This window comes from Piliocolobus tephrosceles, chromosome 5 (assembly GCF_002776525.5).
Source record: "Piliocolobus tephrosceles isolate RC106 chromosome 5, ASM277652v3, whole genome shotgun sequence".
Taxonomy (NCBI): Eukaryota; Metazoa; Chordata; class Mammalia; order Primates; family Cercopithecidae; genus Piliocolobus; species Piliocolobus tephrosceles.
Genome location: NC_045438.1, coordinates 83262993 through 83276588, shown reverse-complemented (window position 1 = coordinate 83276588; position 13596 = coordinate 83262993). Strand labels below are relative to the sequence as shown.

Sequence of the window (13596 nt, the reverse complement as noted above, 5' to 3'; positions counted from 1 at the left end):
CTCAGGCTCCTGAGTAGCTGGGATTACAGGTACCCGCCACCATGCCCGGCTAATTTTTGTATTTTTAGTAGAGAGAGGGTTTCACCATGTTGGCCAGGCTGACCTCGACCTCCTGACCTCAGGTGATCCACCCACCTCAGCTGCCCAAAGTGCTGGGATTAGAGGTGTGAGCCACTGTGCCTGGCCTCCTGTATCCTATCTATACTTTATAATAAACCAGTAAATGTATGTGTTTCCCTGAGTTCTGTGATCTGTTTTAGCAAATTAATCTAACTCTAGAAGAGGGTAGAGGGAAGCCTGGCACAGTGGCTCATACCTGTAATCCCAGCACTTTGGGAGACCGAGGCAGGAAGACTACTTGAGCCTATGAGTTTGAGACCAGCCTGAGAACAAAGTGAGACCCCACCTCCACAAAAAACTTTAAAATTAGCCTGAAGTAGTGGCACACACCTATAGTCCCAGCTACTCAGGAGGCTGAGGTGGGAGGATTACTTGAGCCCAGGAAGTCAAGACTGCAGTGAGCTATGATAGCACCATTGCACTCCTGCCTGGGTGAAAGAGCAAGACCCTGTGTCAAAAATAAATAAATAAATAAAGTATAGGTGACAACCTACTACTTGTCATTGGTGTCTGAAGTGGCAGCAGTCTTGTGGGACTGAGCCCTTAACCTATGGGATCTGACTCTAACTCCAGGTAGACAGTGTCAGAATTAAATTGAATGATAGATATAGGACATTCAGTTGTTGTCCCCTAAAGTGCATGGTGTGTGAGGGAAAACTCCATGCATCTGGTCACAGAAGTGTGCTGTGTTGATTGTTGTGAGTGTGTGAGTGGAGAGTAGGAAAAACACTTTCCTATCTCAAGTCCCATGAGGAACAATCTGATGTTGATCCCTGATGCCCAGATTTTGCTGCTTTTTCTTCATTTAAAGAAATGAAAATTTCTTATAGAATAGAATAGCTCACTTCATGTCTTGGGTCAGAGAAAGGCCAAGATAAGTATGGAACATCTTGTTATGGATATAAAGCAAAAATGTTTTCTTAAATATTTGGGAGAAGTGCTAAAGAGATAATAGTGCGGGAGGATAAAAGGAAAAATGAGTTGGGCAGACAGCTAAAGCTAGTCTTTGGTAAAATTCTTTTAAACAGAAAGACAGCCTGAGAAATCAAGCTACAGGCACCAATAGAGCAGCCTGGGGAAAAACTCAGGTTGCAACTGCACAGAAAAGAAAGCAAGGCCCAACACAGAAGCCTTTGTTCTTGGTGTAGTCAGTGACTCCCAGGAAAAAGTGTTTCCTCCCCTTTTCAGGCATGTACACGGTGGGCTCTGGGGGAACTTGTACAGAGTGGGGGTGCTTACCCAAAACATATCCACAGTTGCACAAACAAGAGAAGCTATGCTTTGTGTTTGACTAAAGACATGTCTGCAGCTGCACAGATAAGGGGGGGTTACACAGACAGCTTCACATATAAGGGAAGTTACACAAACAGCTACAGTGAAGAGGTGAGTTTCTTATAAAAGTTTTGTATTCAACTGTAAAAATGGCAACCCACTCAGACTCCCTCTCTGCTGTCTTTTAAACTTTCGCTCCCACCTCACTCTTGGTGTCCATGTTCCTTAATTTTCTTGGTTGTGAGACAAAGAGCTTGGGTAATACTTGAGGCAACAAAACTGCTATAATAGAAATATCTTGGTTTTCACTGGCTACACCCTAAGGTTTGAGCAAAAAAAAAAAAAGGAAAATGATTATGGATAGTTAAAACTATTTGAATCTATTAAAGTCCATAATGATTCTCCAAAGGAAAAATTTAGTAATAAACAGTTTGACTATAAAAGATAGTGAATGTGATAATATAGATGTTAATTTTTTAAAAGTTGCAGAAATAAAGTTATATGTGTGGATGATTTTTTTTTACATCTAAAGCGTATATTAGTTTATAAAGCACAGACATGACTTTCATTGTGAAAGAAGGGAGAGAAGAATAGTGGGAAGTGAGAATCAGTCAAGCAGTCCTGGAAAAACAATTAGCCATACCAAGAACAGAAAGAACTGCTCCACAGCATCTGTCACATCTACCAGCCAGGCAGAATGGAGATCCAATAGTCAGCACCAGAGTCACACAGGACCATGTAGAAACAGAATTCAATAGTGTGTTTCAAGATGACAATTTGCCAAATCAAATGCCCTGAAGAAGACAGCTAACCGTGCACATTCTATCCCTATCTCATGCATGATGAACCCTTTCAATGACTCTATTAATTATAACAACTTAATGAGGCAAAATCAGTCTGCAAAAATGATTAACAGGCCAGGTCAATATATAATGATAAGAAACTAGGTTTTGCAAGGCTAGTCAACTGAAACTTTAAAAATACACTGTATTTCAGGGAGAGGCATCAAGTTACTAGAAATTAAAAGTTCTGCAGGGTCAGGGGCATTGACTTATGTCCGTGCTTTGGGAGGTACAGGTGGGAGAAATGCTTGAGGCTAGAAGCTCAAGACCAGCCTGGGCAACATAGCAAGACTCTGTCTCTGTAAAAAATTTAAAAATTGGCCAGGCGCGGTGGCTCAAGCCTGTAATCCCAGCACTTTGGGAGGCCGAGATGGGCGGATCACCAGGTCAGGAGATCGAGACCATCCTGGCTAACACGGTGAAACCTCGTCTCTACTAAAAATACAAAAAAAAACTAGCCGGGCAAGGTGGCGGACGCCTGTAGTTCCAGCTACTCGGGAGGCTGAGGCAGGAGAATGGCGTAAACCCGGGAGGCGGAGCTTGCAGTGAGCTGAGATCCGGCCACTGCACTCCAGTCCAGGCGACAGAGCGAGACTCTGCCTCAAAAAAAAAAAAAAAAAAAATTAAAAATTAGCTAGGTGTGGTGGCACTTGCCTGTAGTCCCAGCTACTCAGGAACCTGAGGTGGTAGGGTTCCTTGAGCCCAGGAGTTTGATACAGTGAGCTATGATCGCCACTGCACTCCAGCCTGGTCAACAGAGCAAGACCCTATCTCCATAAACTAAATAAATAAATAAATACATTCTGCAAATGGCAAGGATTTTTAAAAGCTTGATCAATGTATACAGTGAAAGCAAGGCTCTGGTAAGGAAGGCATAACGGAGACTATTACCCAGCTAAGATGCAATTGGTTAAACATCAGCTGTTCTAAATAACATGCTTTCTCTATTCTTTTTTTTTTTTTTTTGAAACAGGGTCTCACTCTGTCACCCAGGCTAGACGGCAGTGGTGCAATTATGGCTCCCTGTAGCCTTGACCTCCTGGGCTCAAGCCATCCTTTCACCTCAGTCTCCTGAGTAGCTGTGATGACAGGGGGGCACCACCACATCCAGCTAATTTTTGTGAGGTTTGCCATGTTGCCCAGGCTGGTCTCAAATTCTTGAGCTCAAGCGATCCTCCCACCTCAGCCTCCCAAAGTCCTGGGATTACAGGCATGAGCCAACATACCCGACCATAACATACTTTTTCTTTTGATTTTATATCGAGGATGAAATAGAATCAAATGTCCATCATTATTATTGTATCCTAAGGCTGCCATTAGTCCTTTTGACACCTTTATACCAATAAGAAAAAGACATCTGCCATAATCCATTCTGGCTGCTATAACAAAATATCATAAACTGGGTAGACAACAAACAACAGAGATTTATTTCTCACACTTCCAGAGGCCGGGATGTTCAAGATCAGGGTGCCAGCTGGTCGGGTTCTGGTGCGGTCCCTCTTCTGGGTTGCAGACTGCAAACTTCTTGCTGTGTCCTCAACAGTACAAGGAGGAGGGGCCTCTGTGGCCTCTAATCATATGCATGAGGGCTCCAACCTGATGACCTAATCACTCCCCAAAGACCCTACATTCTAATACTATCACATTGGTTATTAGGTTTCAACATGAGAATCTGGGGAAGACACAAACATTCAAATCATAGCAATGCCCAGATGGCCCCAGCCCCTGGGAAGACGGCTTCAAGAGCAGAGTCAAAGCTCTATTTCAGCTCCCCCTTGACTCTTTTGCCAGGCACCCTCATGCAAATTATAACCTGTACAAACCTGTAACCCCAGAGAGGTATAAGGATAATGGAGACATTAATTTCAATCTATGGTAACATACTTTATAAGCACTCCGAGTGTCATAAATTTGTCATTATTGTGAAAATTTGTGCATATTTTGCTTTTTAACACAAATTTTAGATTTTTATTTGAACTCTTCAGAGTACATTATAAATTTTATAATCAATGCTGAAATGTTAGGAAAATTTTTACTTGCTAAACAAAAACATTTTGATTTCCTGGTTGTTTTATGTTTAGAAGACTATTATTTTATAAATTTGAAAGATTAATAATTTGAGCATTAAGCAAAACAGAAGGCCGGGTGCAGTGGCTCACGCCTATAATCCCAACACTTTGGGAAGCTGAGGCGGGTGAATCACCTGAGGTCAGGAGTTTGAGACTAGTCTGGCCAACATGGTGAAACCCCATCTCTACTAAAAATACAAAAATTGGCCAGGCGTGGTGGCGTGCATCTGTAATCCCAGCTACTCAGGAGGCTGGGGTAGGAGAATCGCTAGAACCTGGGAGGCAGAGGTTGCAGTGAGCTGAGATCATGCCACTACACTCCAGCCTGGGTGACAGAGCCAGACACCTTCTAAAAAAAAAAGCAAAATAGAAGTTGGATTAAGTGTTCCTCTTTTCACACAGGTGTCCCTCACACCTTAGACATTACAGATCTAAGCAACAGAACGGGTGGGGTGGCTCAGGCCTGTAATCCCAGCACTTTGGGAGGCCAGAGTGGGTGGATCACTTGAACTCAGGAGTTCGAGACCAGCCTGGGTAACATGGCAAAAACCTGTCTCTACCAAACACACACACACACAAATTAGCAGACATGGTGGCATGCGCCAGCTAGGGAGGATGAGGTGGGAGAATCTCCTGAACACCAGACGTGCAGGCTGCAGTGAGTTGTTACTGCGCCACTGCACTCCAGCCTGGGTGACAGAGTGAAGCCCTGTCTTGAAAAAGAAAAGAAAAAAAAAAAAAAATCAAAGTAATAATAGGTAGAGAAAATGGTAATAAAGCCTATATAAAGAGGAAAAAAATGACATTCAGGGTAGGAGGAAAGAAAAATGACATTTCACACAGACGGAGAGAAAGAGGACAGAAGTAAAATACATGAGAGACATAGGAAGATAGAAGAGAGGGAAGTGGAATTTGGAGTTCTGCTTAGTGTTAATGCGGGTAAGTTGTTTATTTCATAAACGGGCATTACCTCTTTTTTCTGCTCTTTAATACCTGGTTTACTTTCCAATCTTTTATTTTTCTTCTAACTCTTCTAAAGATTAGCTTAACAAAAATAAAACCAAGACGTACACACTGGAACAAAAAGCTTCAAAAACTCTGAGAGTCCTCCTAAAATTTCCTTTACCCTTGGAATATCTTGTTAACTCCAAGATTGGCCTTTTGGGCCCAAGCAAAAGGATATGATTTTTTTTTTTTTTCTTTTTCTGAGATGAAGTCTTGCTCTGTCACCCAGGCTAGACTGCAGTGGCGTGATCTCAGATCACTGCAACCTCTACCTCCCAGGTTCAAGTGATTCTTCTGCCTCCGCCCTTCCAAATAGCTGGGACTACAGGCATGCACCACTACGCCTGGCTAATTTTTGTATTTTTAGTAGAGACAGGGTTTTGTCATGTTGGCCAGGCTGGTCTCCAACTCCTGACCTCAAGTGATCCATCCACCTTGCCCTCCATGAGCCACTGCACCCAGGCTGATCTTATTCCTTTATATCATATAGCACAGCTAACACTATATGTTTAAACCTAAAACACTTAGGTTTAAACAGTAAAATTAGACATTACTAAAGACTAAGAGTTTACAAAGACTACACACACAGAGTAACACTAAATCCAATCATCTAGTTTATAACACCTCAACTGCTCTCTTCTGGTGCCCCATTTCAGCTCCCATTCTGTTTCTTAGTGGTGGGCAGCATTTTAGCAATTTTAGCATCCATCACCCAGGTGGTCACAGCTGCAAGGTTACTTTTCTAACAGTACAGAACCCAGGGCAAACATGAAGCTTACCCTTAAGGCCTCAAAATGATAAGTTATACACATAATTACTCCAACATTCACCCAAGAAATACACATAGACAATGAGTATCTTTGACCAAGGGCCCCACAGAGCTGGCTACCAATGACCAGGTCCCTGAAGGGTAAATTATTCTCCAGGACTGTATGATATTATCCTCAGATAAAGTCAAGCCTAAAAACCATGGGATATAGTGAAAAGAACATTGGACTAGGCATCAGGAGTTCGAGTTATTCCTACCTCATTGTGTGACCCGCCCACACACGTTACTATATATTTAGATTTATTTACATCATACGTTAAATAGGACCTGTCTATCTCTAAAGTGCTAGAGTAAGAACAAAATGAGATGACAGATGGAAAATACCTTGAAAAAGTAGATTCTTTCGCAGCTCTGGATGTACATGATTCCCACTCATCCAATGAACATGAGCACTTACTATGTATTACATGTTGCAGAAACAAAAATGAGTAAAATTCAGCAATCGGAATGAAATGTAGTTTTTTTGTTTGTTTTTTGAGACAGAGTATCACTCTGTTGCCCAGGCTGGAGTGCAGTGGCATGATCTCGGGTCACTGCAACCTCTACCTCCCAGGTTCAAACGATCCTCCTGCCTCAGCCCCCCTAGCAGCTGGAATTACAGGCACACGCCACTATGCCCGGTTAATTTTTGTATTTTTAGTAGAGACAGGGTTTCGCCATGTTGGCCAGGCTGGTCTCAAATTCCTGACCTTAGGTGACCCACCCGCCTTGGCCTCCCAAAGTGCTGGGATTGCAGGCCTGAGCCACCACGCCCGGCCTGAAACATAGTTTTAAAAGTTTATAAGGTTGACTGGGTTTGGTGGCTCACTCCTGTAATCCCATTACTTTGGGAGGCAGAGACAGGCAGATCGGTTGAGCTCAGGAGTTCGAGATCAGCCTGGGCAACATGATGAAACACTGCCTCTACTAAAAACACAAAAAATTAGCCAGGAGTGGGGGTTTGTGCCTAGTGGTCCCAGCTACTCAGCGGCATGGGGGACTGGGGTTGGAGGATCGCTTGAGCCTGGGAGGCGGCCATTGCAGTAATCTGAGATCATGCCATTGTACTCCAACTTGAGTGTCAGAAAGAAGCCCCATCTCAAGAAAAAAAAAAAAAAGTTTATAAAGTGATTGGGAAGCATTTTTCTGGATATTCAATCTGTCCATCAATCATAAAACGTTTCATTGCTTACTAACTGCTTACTACTCCAAAGCTGAAAACTAGTGGAGAGGCGGTGAGGATACAGAAGTGTAAGATTACTGTGGTCTTCTAGTAACATAGAATCTAGTGTGGCAGGGCTGGGTGCAGTGGCTCACGCCTGTTATCACAGCACTTTGGGAGGCCGAGGCGGGTGGATTACGAGGTCAGGAGATCAAGACCAACCTGGCCAATACCGCGAAACCTCGTCTCTACTAAAAAATACAGAAATTAGCTGGGTGTGGTGGCGCGTGCCTGTAATCCCAGCTACTCGGAGGCTGAGGCAGGAGAATAGCTTGAACCAGGGAGCCGGAGGTTGCAGTGAGCCGAGATGGCGCTACTGCACTCCAGCCTGGCCACAGAGCGAGACTCAAAAAAAAAGCAAAAACAAAAAACAAAAAAATTAGAACTTTTGTCTTGCTGTACCTGGACTGGAGATCAAATTCTGATGTTAACTTTCCGTTTGATCTTTGACAAGTCCTTTAGCCTTTCTAAGCCTGTTTCCCCAGCTGTAAAATGGGGATAAAATATAGTAGTGTCCCTCTAAAAAGAAGCTGAGGCAAATTAGGCCAAGCTTGAGGACCGCAACCCAGGACCACAGATTCAAGCTGCCCTGAATATACATTCGGATTAGCAAGTTACAAGTACGTTTCTAAAGGAAAAGAGGCAGCTCCTAAATTGTTTACCATGAATGTGTATGTTTACCATACAGTATCATGGGCTCTTGACTAGCTATACATTCTTTGTTATCTTAAATTCCAGAAACATAAAGATAATGCGTAGGCAGCTAATCAGGAACAAAATGCCTTTAAACAATTGCCCCAGGCATTAGTAGTGAAATGAATACAATGACAGCCTGCCTACTTCGCAGAGCTGAGGTCTGATCTATTTTTCTTAGTACCTATTCATAAGGGTTGTTGTGAGGTTAAAGTGAGACAATTTATGTAAATAACAGTTCCTGGAACATAAATGCTTGATAAATTATGGCCACAATTCTTTTCTGTGGTTGAGCAGTGCGGGGAGATCATGAGAAACTTCTATCTACACGCAGCTAACAAAATACTCTGTATATTGCAGAGCTGTTTCACTTTCTCCCTTTGAGACGGAAGCCGGATTGCCGCCTCCTCAAGTAACCAGGCACAATGTTGCGATCCCAAAGTCTCACAATCCTTCAAGTATGAAGTCAGTAAAAACTCCAGCTTCCATTTATGGATTTACGCAGAACTTTTTATACATTGAGGGGCTAATTCGATCAGTAAGTCGCTTTGATTTTAACTCTGATCACCGGGACTAATAAGCAGCGATGCTGAACCAAGTAAATGAAAGAAGCGTCAGCCACACTTCAGTAGATACAATTTAAATGTAGACTGATTTTCTCCACGATTGCTAGAGAAGAAATCCTTACAGCGTACTTAGAAATCTTTATTTTAAAATGATAACGCTGTAATGTTGGGCTGAAAATAAAACGGATACTTCCCCAAGGTCAGCAGCGGAGGCGGCAACCGTGGCCTTGCCAGAGTCGTCCCCCACTTCCCCGTCCCCGTTCTTACTGCCGCCCTCCCCTGCCCCCTCCCTTCCCCACCCCCATCAAGAAACTCCGCCGGGACCTTTCGGTCCCACCACTCCCTAGCCGGGCGAAGCGCGCGGGCGTGCTGGGGAGGGGTAAGGAGGGTGGGGCGGAAACCCAATTTCATTGTTCGCGGGACCGACTCTTCCCGAAAGAGCTCCCTGGCAGCGCCTGCGCAGTGCGCGCTCTTTGTGCCAGGCTGCAGCAAGCTGGTTGTTTGTGTGTGTCTACCCAAAGCGGCGGAGGCGGAGCGAGGGGGCGTGGCCTGCCTTGTCGCACTCTGATTGGGCTTTCGCAGGGAAGTGGGCGGGCACGGGGCGGAGCTTCCGATAACAACACTCGGAGCTGGGGCTGTGGCTATTTGTTGCTGCGCCGCCACCGCCCGAGTCATGTTCCGCGATCTTCTCTGGCTCTCCTAGCAGCATCCATCGCCGTCACCCTATTTTCACTGGCTTCACCTCCTCTCCTCGTTGCTGAGCGACAAGCTTCCCAGCGCTATGACCGTCGTCTCCGTCCCGCAGCGGGAGCCGCTCGTCCTGGGTGGTCGCCTTGCGCCGCTTGGCTTTTCCTCCCGCGGTTACTTCGGGGCCCTCCCGATGGTGACCACGGCTCCGCCTCCTTTACCCCGGATCCCGGACCCCCGGGCACTGCCCCCGACCCTCTTCCTCCCTCACTTCTTAGGGGGAGATGGCCCGTGTCTGACCCCGCAGCCTCGCGCTCCAGCAGCTCTGCCCAACCGCAGCCTCGCCGTGGCGGGAGGCACCCCTCGGGCAGCGCCGAAGAAGCGGCGAAAGAAGAAGGTGCGGGCCAGCCCCGCAGGGCAGCTGCCCAGCCGCTTCCACCAGTACCAGCAGCACCGGCCCAGTCTGGAGGGCGGCCGGAGCCCGGCGACCGGCCCGAGCGGAGCAGCGCAGGAGGTCCCGGGCCCGGCCGCCTCCTTGGCCCCGAGTCCTGCAGCCGCAACCCGCACGGAGGGAGCCAGTCCCGACCTTGCCCCGTTGCGGCCCGCGGCTCCCGGCCAAACCCCGCTCAGGAAAGAAGTAAGGGCTGCCAGCGGGCCTTTGGGGAGTCAGGCCCTTACACGGTGGCAGCTGAGCTCTGGGGCTGCAAGTCCTGCACCCGGGGGGTCCGGCGGGTGGGGGCGGGGTGGGGGGCGGCTGTTTACTCGGGAGGGAAGTTTCCGTGACGCCCTCTCCGTTCTTGCTTTGGAGGAAGAAGGGGGAAGGGGAGGCATGCGCTGGTGCTTCTGATTGGCTCCTAGGAGTCGGCCAATGAGAAGCGCCGCTGCGCCCCAGCAACAGCCCCGATTTAGAAGGCTGGCGGCGTTCCAGGGGGTTTCGGCGTTCCGGGCGCGCGGCGGTGTGGGGGCAGGGACGGGGCCCGCGGGAGGGCTGACGTCAGCGCGCGCTACGTGCCCGGCGCTACGGCGCCCATGAAGGAGGCGAGGCCGAGTGTGGGCGCCCAGGGGAGGACGGGGCCGCGCTTTCGGCTTCCCGGCTGTGGAGAGCCCCAGTCCTAGTTGGTGAAACGCGGAGACGGTTTCTGACGTCCCGCCGTGGGGGGTGGAGTGGGCTCTGAGCAGCTCGGTTTCGTTTGGAGTTGTGCCGAAATATGAGGTGCCCAGTGTGGGACGCGCAGTCCAGCTGGGGCTCTGCCCGCCGCGGGCTTGACCTATTTAATGGTTCCTTCTAAGTTCGGAGTTGGCAGGAGCCGCACAAAACTCATTTTATTACCGTTGCCACTGTATACTTCGTGTTAGTGTGTCCAGAATAAGTTTTCAGAAGAGTTAGCGACTGCTGATTGCAGTGCTGTTGTATTAGAATGAAATGGATAGAAGTTTAAATGGGATTAAGTCTACGAAATGATTTCAAAGTCTTGTCAAAATAACGTTTGATGGACTTAAGTTCAGTGACTCTTTTCAAAATAATAAAATGAAAAAGTTGCCTTTATTTAGTGAAGAATGTTGCATTGAATTAGGGATTTGTGGTTTGTCTGTGCCCTTGGGAAAAAATTACTAAATTTGCCCACCGTGTTTCTTTTATCTTCTCAGTGTCTTCCACCTTTTAAAATTACACGACTTTTGAAATATCCGTGATTACCTAAAAGCTTTTGTGCTTGTTTCCTGGCCTGTTTTCTAGAACAGCTACTAACCAGGGAGCTCTGGCAGTGAACCTTACAGACGTGGAAAGTTGTGCTCTACTTTCGTATCGTGTCTTGCTTACTACCGCGTTACAAGCGTTGGTAGTGCAGTGATCTAGTGGATTACCTTATGATTTTCCATCTGTTCAAGACTTCCTATAAGGCCCACTTAAGTTAGGAAAGATTAAGATTAGTGAAACAGTGTTCTTGAAGCAGTTACTAAACCAGGAAGTGGGGGGTACACAGCAAACATTGTTTCTGGCACTGGTATTTGGAAGAGAGCTCATTAGTCTAACTTACAGTTGTAGAAAGGTCGACTTGGGTTATTTCAGACATTTTTAGTTTGACATTTTAGAACTGGTTCACGTTGCATACTGGTAACTAGCAGCGGTGATTAACTGCATTTTTAGTGGCAAACGAGTGAACTTAAAAGTCAAGGGAAATTTAAGTTTTTTTTGTTTTTTTTCTTAGAGACAGGGTCGGTCTGTATTGCACTCCAGGCTGGAATGCAGTGGCACGATGGATCTCCGCTCACTGCAGCCTGCCCCTCCCAGGCTCAAGGGATCCCGTCTCAGCCAGCCTCCCAAGGCGCGTGCTACCATGCCGGGCTTATTTTTATATTTGTAGTAGACATGGGGTTTTGCTATGTTGCCCAGGCTGGTCTCGAACTCCTTGAGCTCAAGCGATCCACTTGCCTTGACCTCCGAAAGTGCTGGGATTACAGGCATGAGCCACCATGCCCAATTAAAGTTTTTGTAATTTCAGCTTTTATTTTATTTATCCAGGAGGTACTTGTGCAGGTTTGTTACATGGGTATATTTCGTGATGCTGAGGTTTGGAGTATGAATGATCCCATTCCAGGTAGTGAGCATAGTACCCATAGTTCCCCTCCCCGTCTAGTAGTGCCTAGTGTCTGTTGTTCCCCACTTTATATCCATGTTGTACGCAACGTTTAGCTCCCAAATTCACTTATGAGTGAGAACTTGTGATACTTGTTTTTCTGTTTCTGCATTAATTCGTCTAGGGTAATGGCCCCCAACTACATATGTATTATTACAAAGAACATAATTTTGTTCTTTTCTATGGCTGTGGGCAAACTTAAACACAACAAAACTAGATAGATATGTGATATGAGGTTCATAACTGGTTTTTATCTAGAAACTATATTTACTTTTGTGTTCTTGTCTTTGTAGGTTTTAAAATCAAAGATGGGAAAATCGGAGAAAATTGCCCTTCCCCACGGCCAGCTTGTTCATGGTATACACTTGTATGAGCAACCAAAGATAAACAGACAGAAAAGCAAATATAACTTGCCACTAACCAAGATCACCTCTGCAAAAAGAAATGAAAACAGCTTTTGGCAGGATTCTGTTTCATCTGACAGAATTCAGAAGCAGGAAAAAAAGCCTTTTAAAAATACCGAGAACATTAAAAATTCGCATTTGAAGAAATCAGCATTTCTAACTGAAGTGAGCCAAAAGGAAAATTATGCTGGGGCAAAGTTTAGTGATCCACCTTCTCCTAGTGTTCTTCCAAAGCCTCCTAGTCACTGGATGGGAAGCACTGTTGAAAATTCCAACCAAAACAGGGAGCTGATGGCAGTACACTTAAAAACGCTCCTGAAAGTTCAAACTTAGATTTCAGATTTCAGTATGTGTGTAAAACATAATTTTTCCCATATCCCTGGACTCTTGAGAAAATTGGTACAGAAATGGAAATTAGCCTTGTTGCAACATACAATTGCAAAAGATGAGTTTAAAAAATTACATACAAACAGCTTGTATTATATTTTATATTTTGTAAATACTGTATACCATGTATTATGTGTATATTGTTCATACTTGAGAGGTATATTATAGTTTTGTTATGAAAGTATGTATTTTGCCCTGCCCACATTGCAGGTGTTTTGTATATATACAATGGAGAAATTTTAAGTGTGTGCTAAGGCACATGGAAGACCGATTTTATTTGCACAAGGTACTGAGATTTTTTTCAAGAAACAGCTGTCAAATCTCAAGGTGAAGATCTAAATGTGAACAGTTTACTAATGCACTACTGAAGTTTAAATCTGTGGCACAATCAATGTAAGCATGGGGTTTGTTTCTCTAAATTGATTTCTAATTTGAAATTACTGAACAACTCCTATTCCCATTTTTGCCAAACTCAATTTCTGGTTTTGGTATATGTCCATTCCAGTTTAATGCCTCTAATTTTAATGCCAACAAAATTGGTTGTAATCAAATTTTAAAATAATAATAATTTGGCCCCCCCTTTTAAAATAGTCTTGACTCTTTGTGTGTGGCTTTCTCATGTTTGAATGTGTGACTAGATGATTTTGTGTGGTTGGATTTTTTTAACTTATACTGGCTGAATGTGAGCCGCCATGCCTGGCCATAATCTACATTTTCTTACCAGGAGCAGCATTGAGGTTTTTGGGCATAGTACTGGACTACTCTAGAGGCTGAGACAGGAGGATCTCTTGAGCCTGAGAGGTGGAGGTTTCAGTGAGGTAGGATCAGGCCACTGCACTCCAGCCTGGGTAACAGACACAGTCTCAAAAAAAAAAAAAAAAAAAG

The 13596-nt window shown here is 45.2% G+C and overlaps 1 protein-coding gene across 1 annotated transcript; it reads left to right on the top strand.

The window, feature by feature from the left end:
* Positions 1 to 9083: 9083 nt before the first annotated feature.
* On the top strand, positions 9084 to 13299 carry PNRC1 (proline rich nuclear receptor coactivator 1). The gene is made up of 2 exons (XM_023205266.1): positions 9084 to 9921; positions 12214 to 13299. The coding sequence occupies exons 1-2, from the start codon at positions 9379 to 9381 to the stop codon at positions 12655 to 12657; spliced, it is 987 nt and encodes a 328-aa protein (XP_023061034.1). The 5' UTR covers positions 9084 to 9378; the 3' UTR covers positions 12658 to 13299.
* The last annotated feature ends 297 nt before the right edge of the window (positions 13300 to 13596 follow it).

Bases quoted from the DNA above. Each gene is read 5' to 3' on its own strand.
- PNRC1 (XM_023205266.1), top strand. From the start codon at position 9,379: ATGACCGTCGTCTCCGTCCCGCAGCGGGAGCCGCTCGTCCTGGGTGGT. The intron at 9,922-12,213 runs GTAAGGGCTGCC...TTGTCTTTGTAG, and splicing joins AAACCCCGCTCAGGAAAGAA to GTTTTAAAATCAAAGATGGG.